Below are 21,091 nucleotides of genomic sequence, written 5' to 3'. Positions count from 1 at the left end.
TTGGGTCAGATGGATGTCTTAACAATGTTGATTCTGTAAGGTTCTTCACTGATGTTGTTGAGCACGGAATATTTTTCCATTTGTTTGTGTCATCTTTCATTTCCTTGAAGCAGTATTTTTTAGTTTTCTTTGTAAAGGTCCTTCCAACACCCTCTTGATAAAAACCCTTGAACATCTAGGCATAGATGGACCATACCTCAAAATAATACGAACCATCTATGAGAAACCTACAGCCAACATACTGCTAAACAGACAGAAATTGGAACTGTTTTCCCTGGACACCGGAACAGGACAAAGATGCTCACTTTCACCCCTCCTGTTTAACATAGTATTGGATGTCCTAGCTAGAGCAATTAGACAAGAGAAGATAATCAGGAGTATCCAAATAGGAGATGAGGAAGTCAAGTTATCCCTCTTTGCAGACGACATGATTCTATACCTTGAAAACCCAAGAGAATCTGTCAAAAACCTCCTTGCACTGATAAAGGACTTTGGCAGAGTCTCAGGGTATAAAATAAATGTGTAAAAGCCAGTTGGATTCCTATACACTGACAATAGACAAACAGAAATCCAAGTGAAAAGCACAATCCCATTCACAATAGCCACAAAAAAAATGAAATTTTTTTCATTAGTCAAATCCTTTGAATACTTGGTGAAGATATATGGGACTTTTATTCTCAATGCTGATCCAAATATAGAAAATGCTTTAATATGCATAAATTTCAATATACCATAAATTTTGAATATTTCAATTATTATGGTTAATATCTTGACATTAAGGCATTGAAGTCTATAGGTTCACAACTAGCTGCAAATCATTATAGTTGCTAATGGTCTAATTAGAGCAAAGTTCTTTAGAAGGCATTGAATGGAAATAAATGTTGCGTATACATGAATAAATCATAGCTGAAAATGATGTAAATTAAAACATTTTAAGAGTAGAATCTAAAAAATGTATTATTCATTATATCCACTTTGGAAACTCTAAGCTGTGAGGAAAATGACACATTTTTATTTGTGGAAAATTTCAAGAGTAAAAATGTCTGTTTACATTTTAAGGTTTTTTCAACCAAAGCCAAACAAGAATACTGAAATATTTTGGGAATGGTTCACATATAGTTTGATTTAAACACCGATTTATGTGAAGAAAAGGGAACCCTTGCACACTGCTTGTGGGAATGTAAATCAGTACAGAAATTATGGAAAACATTATGGAGCTTCCTCAAAAAAACGAAAATAAGAACTACCATATGATCCAGCAATCCTCCGTCTGGGTACATAGCCAAGGGAATTAAAATTTGTATGTTGAAGAGATATCTTCACTCCTATGATTATTGCAGCGTTATTCACAAAGCCAGGATATGGAACAAACCTAAGTGTCCATCAGTGGATAAATGGATAAGGAAAATGTGGCATGCATTTTCATGTGCGTACACACACACACACACACACACACACACACACACACAATGGAATACTAGTCAGCCTTAAAAAAGAAAGAAAATTCTGTCATGTGTGACCAAATGGATAAACTTGGAAGACATTATGTTTAGTGAACAAAGCCAGCTACAGAAATACAAATAATGCATGATCTCATTTATATGTGAAACTCTAAAAAAATAAAACTCATCAAGCAGAGAGGAGGATAGCGGTTACCAGCAGCTGGGGTGGTGGGGCCATGGGAATGGGGAGCTGTTTAATGGGTGCAAAGCTTCAGTTAGAAAGGAGAAAAAAAAGATTCATTTCACAGCATGGTGACTACAGCTAATAGTAATAAACGTGCATTTCAAAATTGCTAGAAGAGTACATCTTTACTCACAACAAAAAATGATATGGATGTGAGGTGATAGGTATGTTCATTCACTTGATTTTAAAAGGGGAGGGTCAAGAAACTGGGAATTTATTTATAAAAAATTGTGCATTTATTCTTACATGTTTAAACTTTAGTCACCCTCAAAGTACACTCCATTTGATGCAATATACCTATCAAGATGCTTTTTCTACTGCTCACAACAGTTTTGAACTCATCAGTTTTGATGTCTTTTAGTGCTTCTACTGTTTTTTGTTTCACCTCTTCCATGTGAGCCAAATTTTTCCCTTTGAGGGCTTTTTTCATCTCGGGAAACACACACACAAAAATCACTCTGGGTGAGATCGGGTGAATAGGAAGGGTAGAGCATGGGGCTCATGCTGTTTTTGGCCCCAAACTCCTGAACACTCAGTGCTGTATGGGCAAGTGCGTTGTCATGTCACCACTTTGCATCAAAAAAATTCACTGAAACCAAACGCAGTCTCTCACAATATCTCTAGCTGGTGTGCTGAGGCCAGTGAGTTTCTAGAACACTTACCTTGAAAGGGAAGTCTGTATTACAAGGGGCCCGCTCCCCCAAAAGATAATTCCAGTTTTTTTTAGTCTTCCCTCATATCATCCCACAGTGTAAGCATAATAAAACATCACCTTGTCCTCATAAGTATGTATCATTATTATTTGCCATTTAAACATAAAACATTTTAAAAACTGACCCAAATTCAGTGATTGTGATAAAAATATCCAGTAGAAGTCTTATGATGCAAATGTGTCAGATTTCATACTGTTTTGAGCAAAATATCAAATATTTGTGAATGCATATCTTAAAGAAAATATCTCCTATTTTTGTCATATACTTCTTCAAGGAAATGACAGTATTTTGCTTGATCAATTCTCATCTCTATAAGAATGATGAAATGGAGGAGTTGTAATTTCGTGTAGTATTTGTTAGTGTTTAGTCAGGCAGTTTTATTTGCAAAAACTAATAAAGTGAAATAGAGTCTGATTCAGGTTGACCAAAGGGGAGCAGACATTACAGCTGAAAGTTTAGATGGAATTCAAAACTAAAGCAAAGCAAACAGGAGACACATCAGGTACAATTTAAAAATCCATGAAAAAGAGCAGTCACTAGAACAGTAACTTTGGTGGCACAAGTTTGAATTCCTGACATGGAAGTGTGGCATAAGCCCTTGATTCTTCCTCATTCTAGTGCATGCAGTGTGTATTATGCTGGTTATGAGCTGCCCTGAAGTTAGAAAAAGCTTAGTTTCTTATTCCTGCTTTACTACTGGGAAGCTCAGTGACCTTAGGCAAGTTATCTTTCTGCTGTAAAATGTACAAACAATATTACCAACCTCTAGTGTTATAAGCAGTGAAAAAGCTAATCTGGAAAAGTACTTGATATATCACAGTTGATGAACTGCAGCCGTCGCCTTCTCCTCTCTTTCCTCCTCCTTCTTCTTCACTATTGTACCCTGACATTAATATGGTAGATACATTTTCTATGCTTCTGCTTCTCTCATGTAGTCTCACTTCTCTCTCAAGATTACCAATTGATTTAGTGTTGATTCAAGTTTTTTCTTCAATTCAGAGCTGCGATAACCGACTCTATATTTTTTGTGATTTGGTTTTCTGCCAATGGCCTGCTTATCTCCAAATGTTCCAAACCATACTCCAAGAAGAATCTGTCCTATTTGATTTCTTGGTATTTTTAGTGTCAGATTATACCATTGTCTCACTTGTAATTCTGTTAAGCTTGAGTTGATAACTTGAGTCATGTGATATGAAACATGCACGCATCTGGTGATCTCCAAGAGGAGCCACTATGGGATATTTACTCAGATGCCAGTGATCATGGCTGTCACAAGCCTGCTACATCTAACTGAATAAACATAAAAAGTTAAGGTCAAGCAACTTACCAAAATTATAGCACTAGTTGTTGAGTAGCAAGGCTGGGTTTTAAATACTGATCTTGTGTCTCCCAACCCAACAATCTTGAGTAGACCTTCAATTTTTTTTTTATAATCTTGAAATCTTTGCATCATTATACAATTTCTGTGCAAATTGTTGGATCATTTTTACTGTGTATAAATTTTTACAAAATCCTTATTAAGGATCAGAATTTTAATATTTTAATTTGTAATGGAATTTAACATGTAATTGAATTCCATTGACGTGTTCTTTTTGTTTTAACTTTTCTCAGGCTGCTAAGTTGGCTATCACAGTGCAAGCCTTGGAGTCCCAATGGGGGACTCAGGATCAAGACGATCTACCCTGGTGTCCCGGTTGCCAATATTCAGAAGAAGTATTAGCAGAAGACATGAGTCTCTTCCTTCTTCACCCTCTTCCAGTAATACAGTTGGTGTCCACAGTTCCTCTCCTTCCAGCACTAACTCAAGCTCAGGTAGTACAGGTAAACGTAGGAGCATATTCCGTACTCCTTCCATTAGCTTCCACCATAAGAAGGGGAGCGAGTCTAAGCAAGAACCTACCAACCAGAACCTTAGTATTTCAAATGGTGCTCAACCTGGTCACAGCAATATGCAGAAACTGAATTTGGAAGAACATGTTAAAACCAGGGGAAGACATTCTGTTGGTTTTAGTAGTTCACGGAATAAGAAGATAACGAGATCTTTGACGGAGGATTTTGAAAGGGAAAAGGAGCACTCAACTAATAAGAATGTCTTTATAAATTGTCTAAGTTCTGGCAAAAGTGAGGGGGATGATTCTGGATTCACAGAAGAACAAACTCGCCATTCTGTTAAGCAGTCAACAAGAAAGCTACTCCCTAAATCGTTTTCATCTCACTATAAATTTTCTAAGCCAATTCTGCAGAGCCAATCCATTTCAGTGGTACAACAGTCTGAATTCTCACTGGAAATTACACAGTACCAAGAAAGAGAACCTGTATTAGCAAGAGCTTCTCCATCTTGTTCTGTGGATGTAACAGAACGGGCAGGAAGCTCTTTACAGTCTCCTTTGCTTTCTGCTGATCTTACCACAGCTCAGACACCTTCAGAATTTCTAGCCTTGACTGAAGATTCTATGTCTGAAATGGATGCATTTCCTAAAAGTGGAAGCATGGCATCCCACTGTGACAACTTTGACCACAATGATTCTACCTCTCAGATTTCTCTCAATCCTGCTGCTGTTACAAAGACAATAGAACTTATAGGAACTGTTCCCTGTGTAATTATGTCTCCCGGGAAATGTAGGTTAGAAGGTCGATGTAGCACGGAACCTCATTCCTTGCCAGAAACCTCTGCTGCTAATCAGAAGGAAGTGACATTGCAAATCACGGAGCTGCCTGTTATGAATGCGAACAGCTCAGAGACTAACCCACCAGCAGATACCGAAAAAGAAGCAAATACAGGGTTACAAAGTGATGATACAATCCTGGGTGCAAACTCCCCAAGTAAACTTGGATTTTATGAGCAACATAAAGCAATAGCAGAACGTGTTAAAGGGATCCATCCTATTTCAGATTCAAAGATAATACCTTCTTCTGGTGATCATCTTATTTTCAACAAAACATCATATGGATATGAAGCAAATCCTGCCAAAGGTATGCTGATTTCCTTCATATAACAGATGGTATGAATTAGTATTCATTGTAATTTATTCAGTTTTCTTGCTCCATCTCATGACTGGAAACCTCATTGTCCTCTTTTTTCACTCTCTACATTGTTTCCTGTTCATAATTTGTTTTAAATATTTTTCATGCTTAATTTTAAACTTACCTTAAGTCTATTATGCTGGAAATGAAATTCAATAAAATTGTTCATTTTTCTTAGTTATGTTACCCAGTTTCTGACCCTCAGAAGAACTTGTGAGGAAACAAATTCTGTTGGCAATGTGGCTTTTTCTAAAATAAGGACTATTTTAAAAAAGTTTATTATAGAGATATTGTTATTTCTTCATTAATTACATGAATATGTTCCAGCCAAAATCACTATTAAAATTTGTATAATTTAATTCTGTTTCTTATGTTAACAAAACTTCCATTGTTAAATAGGTTCCATGTTTCAGCATAAATTATTCCTATCTCCAGGTATAAAAAATTTTAAAAATGCTATCTTTGGAACCTGGAGACCTGTGTTCCCACCTTGCCTCTGACATTAAATAGCTATGGAACTTTGAATATTTTGTCTTTGGTTAAGAAAAAATGGGAGTGTGTGAGAATTAGTCTAATGTGGCTCTAGAAAACTTTGTTATCTGACACAAAATTTAATTCAAGAAAATTGCTGAATGTGTATCATCTCGTGAACTGTATTTGACATTATTATTTATTCTTTTTACTATTATTACTGCTACTTCTGCTGCTACTGCTAGTACTACTGATTATTTCCCCAATTTTGAATATCATTATTATGTTCTAGGTACAATTCTGTGTACTTTGCACAAACTAATTAAAAATGGTTTTGGGAGGCTGAAGTGGGAGGATCACTTGAGCCCAGGAATTCAAGGCTGCAGTAAGCCATGATTTTGCCACTGCACTCTAGTCTGGGCAACAGAGCAAGACCCCATCTCAAAAAAAAAAAAGAAAAAAAAAAAAGGACTGAATTTGCTATTATGATTAAAATAGAGTGTTACTATTTTATAGACAAGAAAATTGTAGCACAAATAAATTGTGTCCACAGTTACAAAGTTAATAAGTAATTGATTGGGTTACAAACCCTGTGTTGGTAGGCTTGTATGTTTCTCATTTTACAGAAGTGAAAACTGAGACCAAGGGATCATACAACTGATAAGTAGCACAATCAAATTACAACTAACTGAATCAAAGGCTCAGGCTCTTCCTAACTATGCTTTACTATGTGTCATGACCCAAAATATTAAGCAAAATTTATGAGAAGTCAAATGATATATTACAAAGTCAAGAGTCATAGGATTATATAGTTTCTCCATAAATTTAGTAGTTTAAAAGTTTTAAATGCATGACTTACTTTTCCAACTTTCTTAATATTTTTCACACTTGATACAATGTCACTTGTATGTGTTTTTTTAAAATTTGGTAGCCTTGTCTGTGCTCTTGGCTTTAGTCATACCTACTTCTCCCCCTTTTTTTACCTGTAATATAGTTATGAGAATATGCTAATGATGATGTTGATGATGGTTGCCCTCTTTGTACACTTAATATGTGCCCAAAAATGTGCAATGAAATTTAAATGTATAATTTCTTATAATCCTTACAAAAATTGTGCATAGCAGTTACTAATAACTAAAATTTAGAATTAAGTTAAATAACTTTACAAAGTCACATTGTCAGTAAAATGATGAACTTCAGACCAAAGTCCAGGTGGTTCTTAAAAAGAATGCCACAAAAAAAGGATAGAAATGCAATTATTCTGGTATATCCAGCTCTTATTTAGCAGTGATGACTTCTCTCAACATCTAATTAAGTCCTTTGGAAATTCAGGAATGGCCAACAATTATTTTGGTGATTCTTCATCTGTTGGTTGAGATCCTAACTGTAATACATTAATCCATTAATTTTTCTGACTTGATGATATGTTGCCTATTCTTGGATAAATAGGCTGGTAATATCACCAAAGACAGTATACTATATTTTATTGTGTGAGAATATTTGTGTGATGCTCATAAGAATTTTGTAACTTAGAAGTTTAAAATTTTAAAACCAGCTAAGTAAATATGTTTTATACAAGTGAAAGTTGCTATACACACTAAATTTCATAATATTACATTTATTGTATTTATTAGGAAACATTTAAGCTAGCGCTTAATACAATCTGAGTATACTAGGTGTACAATTATATCATAATTAATAATGGAATGGTGAGCTTTCTGGCAATTTAACTTTTATTGATTGGCTTAAAAAGTTATTTCAGAAGAATTAGTGTGTGAATGACTAATAGGTTCTGGACAGTCATTAAACCACTGTATAAGCCTAATATAACAATTCATTTATTCATTCACTTGTTCATTTATTCAACAGATATTTATTGTTTTAACACTCTTTTCAGCACTGACGGCATAGCAATGCACAAAAGAGGCCTAAATCCCTATCTTTATGATGATTACTTTCTTCTGGGTATACTCAGACAATTATCACTCAAACAAATACAATAAATACCAGATGGTAATAACTGTTGAGACTAAGTTTAAAGTAGAATAAAGGATTAGGAAGTGGGAGGTGGGATTGTGGTTTGCATTTTTAAATTATGAGCAGAGTGGTACTCACGGTACCATATTAGCAAAGTTTTGGAGGAATTTAGGGAATAAGCCATACATATATGTAAGAGAAATATATTAGTGCAAAGGTCATGGATCAAAGACTGGAGCATACTTGCAATGTTCCAGTGGCAGCAAGAGGCCCAGTACGGCATGGGCAGAGTGAAGGAGGGAAAAACAGAAGATGAGGTTAGAAAGGTGAGCAGGTGGCCAGGGCAATCCCACTGCCCGTGGTATGGGGACAGAGAAATTGCTCTTGTTAGGAACTTGTTAGATCATTTGGAAAGAAGCATCAGCTTTTTGACTAGAGGAGTAATGGTGATGGATCTCACTTATTTTTTTATCTTATTTTAAAGATATAGGATGCAATTCAGGATTTAGGTGTACGAATGTTGATTATGCAGGTACACTTGTTGATGAGGTGTGCCTCTCCCTCCCCTAGCAGTTTCCTCTAACTGTCATTTGCACCCCTACTCCCCTGGCAGTTTCCCACTACTGCCAATCCCTTTCTTACAGTATTATGATAATTGATCAAGGTCAGCTTATGAGTGAGAACATATAGTACTCTGTTCTTTGTTTTTGTGATAGATCACTGAGTATGGATGAATCTCACTTATGTTTTAAGTGTATCATTCCGGCTACCATGTGAAAAATCGATGATGTATTGCGGGATGAGGAGGCAGATGCAGGAGATTTGTACCAAGAGTTGCAGTAACCCAGTCATGCATCGATGGGGTTTGGTCCAGGGTTTCAGTTGGGGAGATAGTGAGAAGGGATGTGATTCTGTGTACAATTTGAAGGAAATAAGGATTGATATGAGCTATGGAGAAGCCAAGGATGACTCCAAAAGTTTTGGGCTTCAAATAGATTACATGATCAGCAAACTAAACTGATGCTATAAATTTCAAAATGTTCTTGTGATAGAGAAGTTTTGAATGACACTAGGAGAGTGCTCCGTTATCTTTCAATGGAACATTACAAAAACAACATTTAAATATTTACATTAATTTTTATTTCTTTTTCTTTTAATAGTGCTTGCCAGTAGCCTCAGTCCATTTCGTGAAGGAAGATTTATAGAGAGGAGACTGCGATCCTCATCAGAAGGAACTGCAGGGAGTAGCAGAATGATTCTGAAACCAAAAGATGGAAACACAGAAGAAGTTAACAGTTTAAGAAAACAGAGAGCAGGTTCCTCATCTTCAAAAATGAACAGCATGGTAAGTCTATACGTGTGTCTTCCTGTAGTAAAATGATGCCATATAGATCTGACATATTCATGCCTCTTGCAAAATGAACACAGACTGTAGGACAGATACCTCATATTGGGAGGGAAAACAAGTCTTCATAGCGATATTGGATAGACTAATTTTTCACCTGAGTTTCTCACAGGTCAGGACAGATAAAGGAATATCATGACACTTGTCTTTAGTTTCTGTCTTCCTTGCTTCTGTGGAAAGTTTGATGATCTATACTCTAGATCAAGACCCTAGGATAGATTAGCTAAGAAAAATGCCAATCATGAGGATCTTTGGCACCATCATTTCGTACCTTCCCTCCACCCCATGTATGCCAGTGCCAGCCACCCTTACTCACTTTAGTTGACCCAACTCTGTCTTTCCACAGTGTTCCCCCACACAGGGCGAGGAGCTGGTGTGGACTGCATGGGAGCCAATGCAAAATGCCCATCTAGAGCTCAAACTCATTGAAGGTCACCAAAATACAGATTCTTGGCACAAACTATAGAGCCTGCTTTTAGGATAAGGGTAGAAATGGGGTATGTGGGGGGGGGGTGTGGTCTGAGCTTGTATTTGTGGACTGGGGTGTCATAGAGGCATGTCATGAAGCTCCCTCAGAGTATGAGTTGGAGCAGGGTAAAGAGAGATGAGGACTGCAGTCAGGGGTTCCAGGAGGCCTCAGGTCTCACAAATATTAAGGTGAACTTCTTTTGGAGATCACTCTGCTCACTTTCTCACAAATGTGTCCTTTTTAACAGTGTATACAATTCTATTATTTAGAAACGTCTTTTTAAAATAATGTATCTGCCTACCTACCTACCTACCCATGGATATGTGTGAAAAATGCTCAAACATAAATCACTTAAGATAGCTCTATATATTTTAGGCAATTGGTTTCAAATGAAAATATTGGATCACCGAGATTTGATTTTGTGTTGTGAAGAAGCCTTGAGTAACATTGTGTGGTATCAAAACCATCATGCTTGAAGTTAGAAGTTCCAGCCCCTTTTTTCTGGCCTGGCTGTTTCTTAATCTTGGCAAATCAGTAACTACAAAACAAGGATAATGGACAAAATGATTGTGTTTGTGTTTACATTTATGCATATAGAAAATACGTTTTTGTTGCCATTGTTATGTTTTATATAAGTACAGGAATATGTTTTTAAAAGATTTCAATTTGATGCAACATTAAAAATTAGGTCTAATGAAGTATTATGAAATATTTCTCATCACTAATTTTCTTTCTTTCTTTTTTTTTAAAGTCAGAATCTCACTCTGTTGCCCACACTGGAGTGCAGTGGCACGATCATGGCTCACCGCAGCCTTGACCTCCTGGGCTCAGGCAGTCCTTCCACCTCAGCCTTTCCAGTAACTGGGAAATACAGGTGCAGGCCATCACACCCTGCTAATTTTTTTATAGAGACGAGGTTTAGCTATATCGTACAGGCTAGTCTAAAACTTTTAGGATCCAGCGATTGTCCTGCCTCGGCCTTACAAAGTGCTGAGATCATAGGCATTTGAGCCACCACGCCTGCTCTATAGAGAAGTATTTATATTAATAGTTGTACACTATTTACTCAATTTGCCCAAAGTTGGGCATTTTACTTATTTTAGAATATCTCATGTGTACTGATTTTAATTTAAATAATTATCCTTGCAACATCATAAAATCACTCTTATCCTCAGATCCACTTTCAAGAATTAAAGCTTATAATGTCAAAACACAAAATGATTTTGTTCTTTTGAGGCCTCATAAATTTTTAGTGTCCCTGTAGTGTTATAGTTCTTCCACTAGGTGGCAGGATAACACCATTTCCGTGATGGGGAAAAAATCTCTCAAGGTCGGTACAGAGACTTGGTAAAAATATTGCATATGTTCACAAATGAAACTTGTTAAAAATAAATATGGGAACTTTTGAATTTCCAAACAATAATTACCAAAGACTACTTTGTGATTTTACTGTTTTCCTCTGGATTTTGCAAGTTATATCTCATCCTTCAGTTACTTTACAGTTTAATAGTTTATTTAAAAAGAATGAAATATATTCTTTAGCTCATGGGACTATAAGAAAGAAATACTAGATTTCCTTAGAGAAATATATACACATGTCTAAATATGTCACTTGTTTCATTTATATATTGTAGCTTATAGGTGAGAAATGACACATTTCTATTTTCCTCTTCCAAGATAATTCAAGCAACTGTACTTAAGAATGCATCTGTGGTTCAATTTTTCCTTTTCTTTAGAGAAATAATAGTAGAAAAATATATTTTTAAAGCTTATTTGAATCAAGGGACTACTTTTAATTTTTCACATGTATTATCACATTTGGTCTTCATGACAGTACCATGAACTAAATGATATTCTGTTAATCAAATTTTGTAAAAAAGAAAGATAAGGCACAGAGAAGATAAACAGCTTGCCTGAAATCACACAGGTAGTAAATGGAAGAGCTAGGATTTGAATTCAGATGGTAGCTAAGTTCAAACCCTACAAGGGAAAATGTGTTAGATTTAAAATTAATTTGAGCCATTTTTTTCTTGTTTTTGCATTAATTCTGTGTAATTAGCACATTTAAGGTAGTCTAAGCTTGCTTGCTCTAAGTCTGCAACTTTCTGTGATGGGTACCAAAAAAAAGAAAAATAGAAACAAAATTTAGGACTTAATCTGAAATTTCTTGAATTGCTGATGCATAGTATCTATGTTTTTGTTTTTGTTGTTGTTATTTTGAGTTAGAGTCTCACTCTGGCGCCCAGGCTGTAGTGCAGTGGCACACTCAGGGCCACCGCAGCCTTGACCTGCTGGGCTCAGGCGGTCCTTCTCCCTCAGCCTTCAAAGTAGCTGGAACCACAGGCGCGTGCCACCACACCTGGCAATTTTTAAAATTTGTAGTAGAGACGCTGTCTCACCAAGTTGCCCAGACTGGTCTTGAACCTTTGGGCTCAGGCAATCGTCTCACCTTCGTCTCCCAAAGTGCTAGGATTACAGGCGTGAGCCACCACACCCGGCTAGTATCTATCTATGTTTTTATTGAGAGATATCCCATTGAAAAGAAACTTTGTCACAAAAGAGAATATTCACACGTAGGAGATATGAATATACACAGTCTTCCATATAGTTTATAGGGATTTCATGAACTACATAGGAGGTATATACTTACTCTGTAAATATATGAGGGAGAAACCCTCCAAACAAAAATAATTGTCTTATTTTGGAGAGCGGGCCCCTTGTAGTACAGGCTTCCTCCACTAAGTAAGTGTTCCAGGAACCAATCGGCATCAGTGTACCAGCTAGCAGTGTTGTGAGAGGCTGCATTCAGCTTCAGAGAAAAAAAAAATTTTTTTTTTTTTTTAGATTCTTTCAGCATGTGTCATGCTGTGCATACCGTGCTTTCAGCAAGTGCACCTGTCCATACCGTGCTGAGTGTTCAGCAGTTTTTGACCAAAAATGGCATGATCCCTACACTCCACCTTCCCTGTTTACCCGCTCACACCCCGACAACCTTGTTTTCCCAGATGAAAAATGTCCTTGAAGGGAAATGCTTTGTTGATGTGGAAGAGGTGAAACAAAAAATGGCAGAAGTACTAAAAAGCATCAAAATCATTGAGTTCAAAAACTGTTTTGAGCAATGGAAAAAGCGTCTTGATAGGTGTATTGCATAAAATGGAGAGTGCTTTGAAGGCAACTGGAGTTTAAACATGTAAGAATAAATACACATTTTTTATAAGTAAATTTTGATTTTTTTATGGTCTCCCCTCGTAGAAGATACAGCTTTCTTTATTAAAATGCTGATGGTTTCTTGAGTGATCAAAGATATGCGCTAAGGGATTAGATATACCAGAATTTTAGGGGTTTTGTATACTCTTGGGATATTTCCAGCTGGAAGGGAAAGGGAAGGATGTATTAACTCTTTGAACATCAGTGGCCCAAAAGAAACTGGAATTCACTTAAATTTGTTACAAGGAAGCAAACCTATATCTGGAACAATTTGATAAGTGCTCATATTTATTGTATTTTGCCTTACCACTTTAAATATTTTTGTAATTTACTCTAATGAGTACCTTTCTTAATACTTTCCTTAAGATTGTCCAAAAATTTTAGAAAGCTTTTCTAGAAGTAAGTTCTTATTTCTTTCAAGACTATGATATATAAATGAATAATTGTAAGGATTGTCATGGTTTCTCTGACAGCTTACACAGTGAATTCTAACTCTAAATGTTTACGAGATCACTCTGCTCTACAAAAATGCTGATATGAGGACCTGGTACCATTCAACAAGGAAAATGCCTGAGTATATGAGTTAGGATACATTTGGCTAAGTGAACAAATACGTAACCTCCAAATCCAGAGACATTATAGTATGGATTTATTTCGTGGTCAGGTTATGTGATCAACTGTGAATGGTGCTGGGGTTATGTTTAATATCTTTTCCTGTATCGAGGCTGTTGAAGCTGCTGCCATTGCAAACATTGCCTTTCACCATATCAAAAAGGAGATCTCTGAAGATCTCAGTAGTAAAATGTTCTCACCTGTGAGGCTCACTTCACCTTTGTTCACAACTCACTGGTCACATCTAATCTCATGTCCCAAACTCGAAACAAGAAGTATCATCTTTTCCTTGTTTCTGGAAGGTATAGACCCAGGTATGGTTGATAAGCACTGATGACTATAACATTCCCAAATATTTTATTGTATCTCAGTTCTTTTAATTATCTGAGATTTCCTACTTCTCTTCTCCTTTCCTTTTGTCCACAGTTATTTAATGGGCCCTGAATTTGAGCCTCACGTGGTGCTGGCCGTTGTGGGTGAAAAAGATGAAAACATCTCTGAAACTAAATGCGTTCCCTTTCATACATAAAGGCTTTGAGATCTATATCTTAAATGAATTAAATTTACTTTTTCACATGACCCAAGCAATCTTTACTATATTTATTTTTATTGCATTAAGCAGTTGATTTTAAAAGTGGTATTATTTTTAGTTTACTCAGCAAATACATTCACAAAGTTGCCCTGAACTGTTTGTACTAAGTGCTTCTGACCGCCATTCATTTGTGGCCAATTTTACTCTGACACAGCATAATTTCTCTCATTCGTGGTTTGACATCCTGCTACTTTTGCGTGGAAACTGTGAATGGCACCATAAAAACATAAGCTGTAGGACTTCTTTGGTTGAAAAATAGATCAGGTTTATGTTTGATTAAGTAGTTATTTGCATATCATTAGCATCTCATGTCACGTGTTAAGTTTTTTTAATGTTGAACTTGAAAATTTAGACATTATTGACAATAATTGCATAATCTGAGGCTAATTAAACCCTATTTGCAATAGCCAAGCACTTGGCTGTGCATTCATTCACTTTTCTTCTGGAGCCTGCTGTTTTCTCCTTTATTAGCTTATCCTTTATTCATTACAATTCTTCATCCATTTGTTTATTCACTAACTTATTCACAGTATCTTCCAATAAATATTTATTGAGAATCTACTCTGAAGAAGCAAGGATGAAAGAGACAGCCCTTGAGGAATTTTGAATCCCAGATAGGGAGACATATGGTTGAGCGCTTTCACTTCAATACAACATTCTAAACCATTTTGACCGTGTTTAAATTCAGAATGGGTAGGACCTGCTTGGTTTGGATTGTGACCACTGAGACCCAAAATTTAGAGAATTTTTAATGGGCGCACAAACTCCTGTTTCCTTGATTTATCTGTACTTTATCTCACATACTCAGTGGATACTGTTAAATATACACAGAACTCTCTTGTATCTTTTGCTTATTTCTGCCACTGAGGTCCAGCTGATGGTGCTATGCTGATATGCTGAGAGGCAACTGGGACAGTGAAGAAGGTACCTAGTGAATCTCAGGATTAATGTTTAAAAAATCAGTTGTAAAACACCCACCTCTAGAGTCCACCAGGCAAAAGAACTCAACAGGCTTTGTTTGTAATACACTCCTCCACACTTCCATTTTGTGGAATGAGGATTGTGTGAGCTTGAAAGACAGAGCAAAAGACAGACAATAGTTTGAAGATCTTATTTTTTAAATTTTCTTCTCTTAATCCTGGATTTTTTTTTTTTTTAAAACCACGGAAGGTAGATTTATTAAAGGAAAGATACTCTGTGAAGGACACAATGGGCTGGACAACAGCAAGAATGTCCCCTGTCTACTGCCCATATTTTTTAATTGGACAGCACAGCAGTGCTGCTCTAGAGAAAATCTTGCATTTGTGCCTGAGACTGTTACTTAGATGCTCATCACAGCATTGTTGTGATCTACAAAAAAATATGGAGGCAGTCAGAATATCCATTCATAGAGAAATGGATAAGTAGACTGAAGTATATTCATTGCACAAGTTGTTCCCTCTACTTGGAACCTTTACCCTCTTAATACTTCATACTCTGATCTCTCCTTTCTTTCAGAGATTTATTCAAGTGTCACATTATCTGAAAATGAAAACTACTCTGTATAACAATGCATATCTTCAAGGACTGCTGCTTTTCCTACCCTCTTCTGAGTTTTGTTTTTTGATGATCCTTGTTATCATCTTTTTTAAAGCATATATATATGTATAATTATATATATATAATTTTAAAGATATGGGACATAATTCAGGGTTAAGTACATAAATGGTCATCAGGCAGGTCAAGTTAGGGCCTTTTTTTGGTCCTCACTTCACCTGGTTTGAGATCAGGTACCCTTATATCAATGATATGTGCCCTCCCTCTTCTCTGGCAGTATACCCCTGCTGCCAATTCCTTTCTTACGGTGTTATGATAAATGTTCAGGGTTCACGTGTGAGTGAGAACATGTGATACTCAGATCTTTGTTTCTGTGAGAGATCACTGAGTACGATAGATTCTAACTCCATCCGCGTTGCTGTGAAATCCATAATTTTGTCCTTCTTTCTGACTGCATGATATACTATCATGTGTATTATCACATTTTTTTTGGTCCAATCCCCTTTCAGTGGGCAGCACGGTTGGTTCTATGTTTTTGCTATTGTGAATAATACTGCAATGAACATGTGTGGGCAGGTATCTTTCTTATAGAGTGATTTTTTTTCAGGTATATTCCTAGAAAGGGAGTTGCTGGATAGTATGGAAGGTCAATTTTTAGATCTTTTAGAAATTGCCACACTGTTTTCCACAGAGGTTGTACTGGTTTACACTCTCACTAACAGTGAATAAGCATTCCCACATCCTCTCCAGCTTCTGTTGTTTTTTGAGTTATTGATGATTGCCATCCTGACTAGAGTTAGGTGGTGTATCAGTGTGGTTTTGATTTGCATTTCTTTGCTGATTACTGAGGCTGAGCATTTTTTAATGTGTCTGTTGCCTGCTCAAATGTCTTCTTCTGAGAAATGTTTAATCATATCTTTTAGCTACTTTTTAATAGGGTTATTTGTTTTTTTCCTTTCGACACGTTTGAGTTCCTTGTAGATCATAATTCTGAAACTCTTAACGAGACTTTCCAATAGATAAAAATGTTCATGGATTTTTGGGGGTTAAAATAATGATTGTAGCTTTTGCTATAATTCATTGTTAATGGAATTTAGGCAAATCTTACTGTTTCCTTTAATATTAAAGGAGTTATTAATATTCTCAAGGAAATGGAACCACACAAATCATTCTTTTCAATTTTTATACATTTTAGGAAGGGATATCACAAATATTATTCACTAAGCATGAAATTCCATTTGTTGATAACTGGTATAATTTTAGGTTAATAGCCCCAGTCCATAATGCCCTTACTGGTTTTTCTAGTTACCAGTGAAATTTTATTCTCAACAACTTTTTAGACTGTATCAGATATGGGTTACTCACCACATAGTTATTTGAATGTGTCTCATTTTACCTGTTAGACTTCATTCATTTAAATGGAAGAAACTATGCAATACTGGCATTCCTGGTACAGAAATAGGCATCTAATACATATGAATGAATTAAAGGTAAAATTACAATTGGGTAGTGATGTATGCTCATATAGTTATGAATTAGGTCTTCCAGTACAATTGTTGCATGTGATATGCACATTTTTGACATTTTAATTTATTATATGAATGTACACATTTTAAAATGATACATTGTTTATTAAAGCCCTAGTTTGTTGATGCTAAGATCTTGACCAAGAAGACTATACCATACCAATTATGACATTGTTCCAGTAGAAGCGTAATTCATTTTAGGATTATCAGCCTTATGGATGGCTTCCAGGATCATAACAATAGTTATGAACTGGCCATATAACAAGGACAGGAAGTAGTCAATTATCTGTGCTATTTATTGGAGAACCAATTAAAAATATAAGTTCTTGGTCAATTATATATAAGGAGAGATTTTTAAACTCCTCTACGTATTTTATCTAGTTCAACTCACTTCGTTTTTTATAAGCTTACAGATTCAGAGTTGACTTTAAAGCAGGATTGGGTAAAGTATTTCATTTATTTTTTTTCTTTCTAGCTTTAGGGATAAGTTATTTACATTTAGAAGCTGTCACAATTTATATGTTGTGTTTACATTATATGTTGTGCAAAACTATGAATAGCTTATTCATAAAGTTAACTCACTCCATCTTAAATGACTTTGAGATCAGTTTGAGTAAAATTACAGTATCATCATTACTGTTTCTCTTTGTACAGTTCACATGATACAGTTTACACGAGAAGAAGCTTAGCACATATTTTTTTCTGTGATTGTATTATTAATCTTAATATAAACAGTCATGTAACAATGATGGTATTAAATAATATATGTTCAAAGCTTTTTAAAAAACTGTAATTATTATTATTTATCAAGGAAATGATTAAAAAGGATACTAGTAAAAGATAATTAGATATTGTTTCTTTAACCATACTTATCTAGGATACCCATTAGATAGTTTTTATGTCTTTAACATTAAAAATTAGAAAACTAAGGTTGTTTGCCTTTTATTCTTGGACTTATATTCTTATTTATTTATTTTTTTGAGTTGGAGTCTCACTCTGTTGCCCAGACTGGAGTGCAGTGGCCGCTCCCGGCCACCGCAGCCTTGACCTGCTGGGTTCTGGCAATCCTTCCGCCTCAGTCTTCCAAGTAGCCAGAATTACAGGCATGCGCTACCACGCCCGGCTGATTTTTTGTGATTTTATTGTTGAGATGAGGTCTCGCTGCCCAGGCAGGTCTCGAACCTGCAGGCTCAGGCAATCCACTCACCTCAGCCTCCCAAAGGCGCAGAATTACAGGCTGAGCCACCAAGCCCAGCTTATATTCTTTTTTAATTGAATAAAATTTTTTTCTTAATTTTCTTTGAGGTGACAACTGCTTTGTGCCTTGTTATTATTATTATTGTTGTTGTTGTTGTTGTTGAGTTGGAGTCTCACTCTGTCACCCAGACTGAAGTGCAACGGTACGCTCCTGGCCACCGCAGCCTCGACCCACTGGGCTCTAGCGGTCCTTCCGCCTCAGCCTTCCAAGTAGCCAGAAATACAGTCATGCACTACCATGCTTGGATAATTTTTGATTTATTGCAGAGATGAGTTCTCACCAAGTTGCCCGGGTGGGTCTCGAATCCTCAGGCTCAGGCAGTCCTCTCGCCTCGGCCTCCCAAAGTACTGGGATTATAGGCTGAGGCACCGAGCCCAGCCTGTGCCTTATCAAGGTAACTCCATGGGCTGACACAGCTTTCAAAGCATAAAAGACAATGTTTATTGATTCAGAATCTGTGACAAATCTCGGACCATCTGAATAGATGCATGATCTCTAACTCATAATTGATCTTGAATAAAAAACTACCTTTTCTGAGGGGATAGTCACTGGAATCTGAAGTTTTTATATTATTCTAGCTTGACAATGAAGACAATTATTTTTCATAGAGCTAGTCTATTATTTTTTAATTTAATACAATACTTTAAATTAACATCAATAATTCATTAAATAAACAAAATGGACTCTGACTTTCTTGATCAAGAAATATATTACGCCTGAAGAATTATATTCAATATTGAGCATTGCAGCTTATAGTACAATATAAATATATTCATACTGTTTTAAATAATTTTAAAATTGAGACTTTTATAATTATCTCACAAACCATTATATTTGCACTGTTAGGATAAAATAGTGTGATTTATAAGTGAATTATGCATTTGCAATTTCATAATCTTCCTATGTGATACCTTTTTTTGGTTTAATTTAGTCTTTCCTAAATTAGAGTAGCTGTCATTTTATCATCAATTCAGTGATCATTTCACTCTAGTGCTAAACATACGCTCTGAAATACCTCCTTTTTTCATATCTTCTATTGTTCTTAGCTTGGTACATTCAACCTGAAACAACCTACATGTCAATACTTTTAGTCCTTTCTGTTAGGCTCTTTATTGTGTACATTCAGAATTATAATTTTTTTAGCCAGCGAGCTGTCTTTTAGCACCTGATGAGTAGCATTTGTGTCAGTGAGAGACATAAAGACTTTTATATGCAAGAAAGACTCACATAAATCAGAACCTTTATCAGGGGTCAAGGCACAAGTGAAACAAGGAGTGATCTGGACTATCTCCCAGCTCCCCCAGCCCTTTCTTTTTGCTTCTGCTAGGCCCTGGCCCAGATTGTGGGATGGGGTTTGAATTGTTTTGGTTGCCTCATCTACACAGAAGAAACCGTCCCAATATGAAACAACTCTATTTTGCACTCAGTTATACAGCATTGACAGACATTTTCTGGGGAGCTATATCCCATAATTTTCTAGATTCCAGCTTTATTTTTCATAAGCAATTCTATGTAATTAGTCATATACTGCCAAATACAGCCCATAGATAAACTCTTTTAGTATAAACCATTTAGCTTGCCAGTTTGCTAGGATGCCTGTCATAATATGTTTACAAGGAGACTATGCTGGGTCATCTGCTTTCTTGTTATCCAGAAAGCACACACACCATTCCCCCCTGTAACAGAGAGAAGGAATCGCAGACCAGCTACTTAATGCAGGCAGAGAGTGTAAACTTCAAATACTCTCCTAAAACTGTTCTTTTCTTGTAAACTCCCCCCCTTTCCCCGCATTCATATTTTCCCCGCATCAATCCTTCATTTCTTCTGATCTTAGATAAATAGTTGATTCCTTCTAAGCAAATGTTTTTATTAGTTGTCCTGATTTCAACTCATCACCTACTTTAGAACAGTACTCTTCAGTTTGTCTTCTGCTTTTTCTTTAGTTTTTTTTCAAGTCTTTTCATTACTGTCAGTTTACAACACTGCGTAGTTTCCCATCTTTGAAGAGCACAATGAAAAAGCATCTTTTTTCTATATCCTCCCTGCTCCTAAAGTTCTTCATTCTATCCCTCTTTTTCCCTACAAGGCAAATAGTCCTGATGCTAGCTATACCTATTTTCTCACTGCCCATGAATTCCTCAATTTTATGTATTTTAGCTTCTGTTATATACAATTTCTCAACATCTGCATTCTTGACCTTTTGTCCTGAATAATTGCTTGTTAGGGGGACTGTCTTATGCATTGTAAGATATTTAATAGCATTCCTGACCCCTACCCACTAAATGCTGTGGAACTCCCTAATTGTGACAGCAAAAAAAAATCTCCAGATATTGCCAAATGTGCCCTGATAGATAAAATTGTTCCTAGTTGAGAACTATCAGTGATTATCAGTGATTTTACCATTGTAAAAAAATCTGTATTTTTTCCTGACTTCTTTTCATCATCTAATAGTGTTAAGGAGTCTATTTGTGTAATTATTCTCTTCTTTTTGTGGAACTAACTCTCCTCTTATTCTTCTCTTTTTCTCCTTCCAGACATCTTCTTCACACCCGTGCATTAAGCATAGATATTCCTGGGCATCTGGTCATTGATCTTCTTGCTTTTCAATTTACTTA

At 36.0% G+C, this 21,091-nt stretch overlaps 1 protein-coding gene across 1 annotated transcript in view; it reads left to right on the top strand.

Annotated features, from left to right (window-relative positions):
* CCSER1 (coiled-coil serine rich protein 1) overlaps window positions 1-19,037 on the top strand; it is a 175,891-nt gene extending 156,854 nt beyond the window's left edge. The window contains exons 2-4 of the mRNA XM_021719289.1: window positions 4,011-5,372; window positions 9,032-9,216; window positions 18,929-19,037. Coding sequence (XP_021574964.1) covers window positions 4,052-5,372; window positions 9,032-9,216; window positions 18,929-18,937 — 1,515 coding nt within the window. The 5' untranslated portion in view covers window positions 4,011-4,051 and the 3' untranslated portion in view covers window positions 18,938-19,037. The remainder of the gene's footprint in view (window positions 1-4,010; window positions 5,373-9,031; window positions 9,217-18,928) is intronic.
* Window positions 19,038-21,091: the final 2,054 nt, after the last annotated feature.

The sequence above is a fragment of the Carlito syrichta genome, unplaced genomic scaffold, assembly GCF_000164805.1.
Source record: "Carlito syrichta isolate Samal-C Ts95f unplaced genomic scaffold, Tarsius_syrichta-2.0.1 Scaffold314358, whole genome shotgun sequence".
Lineage (NCBI taxonomy): Eukaryota > Metazoa > Chordata > Mammalia > Primates > Tarsiidae > Carlito > Carlito syrichta.
Note: the sequence above shows the minus strand (reverse complement) of the source record. Positions and strands in the feature narration are given on the sequence as shown.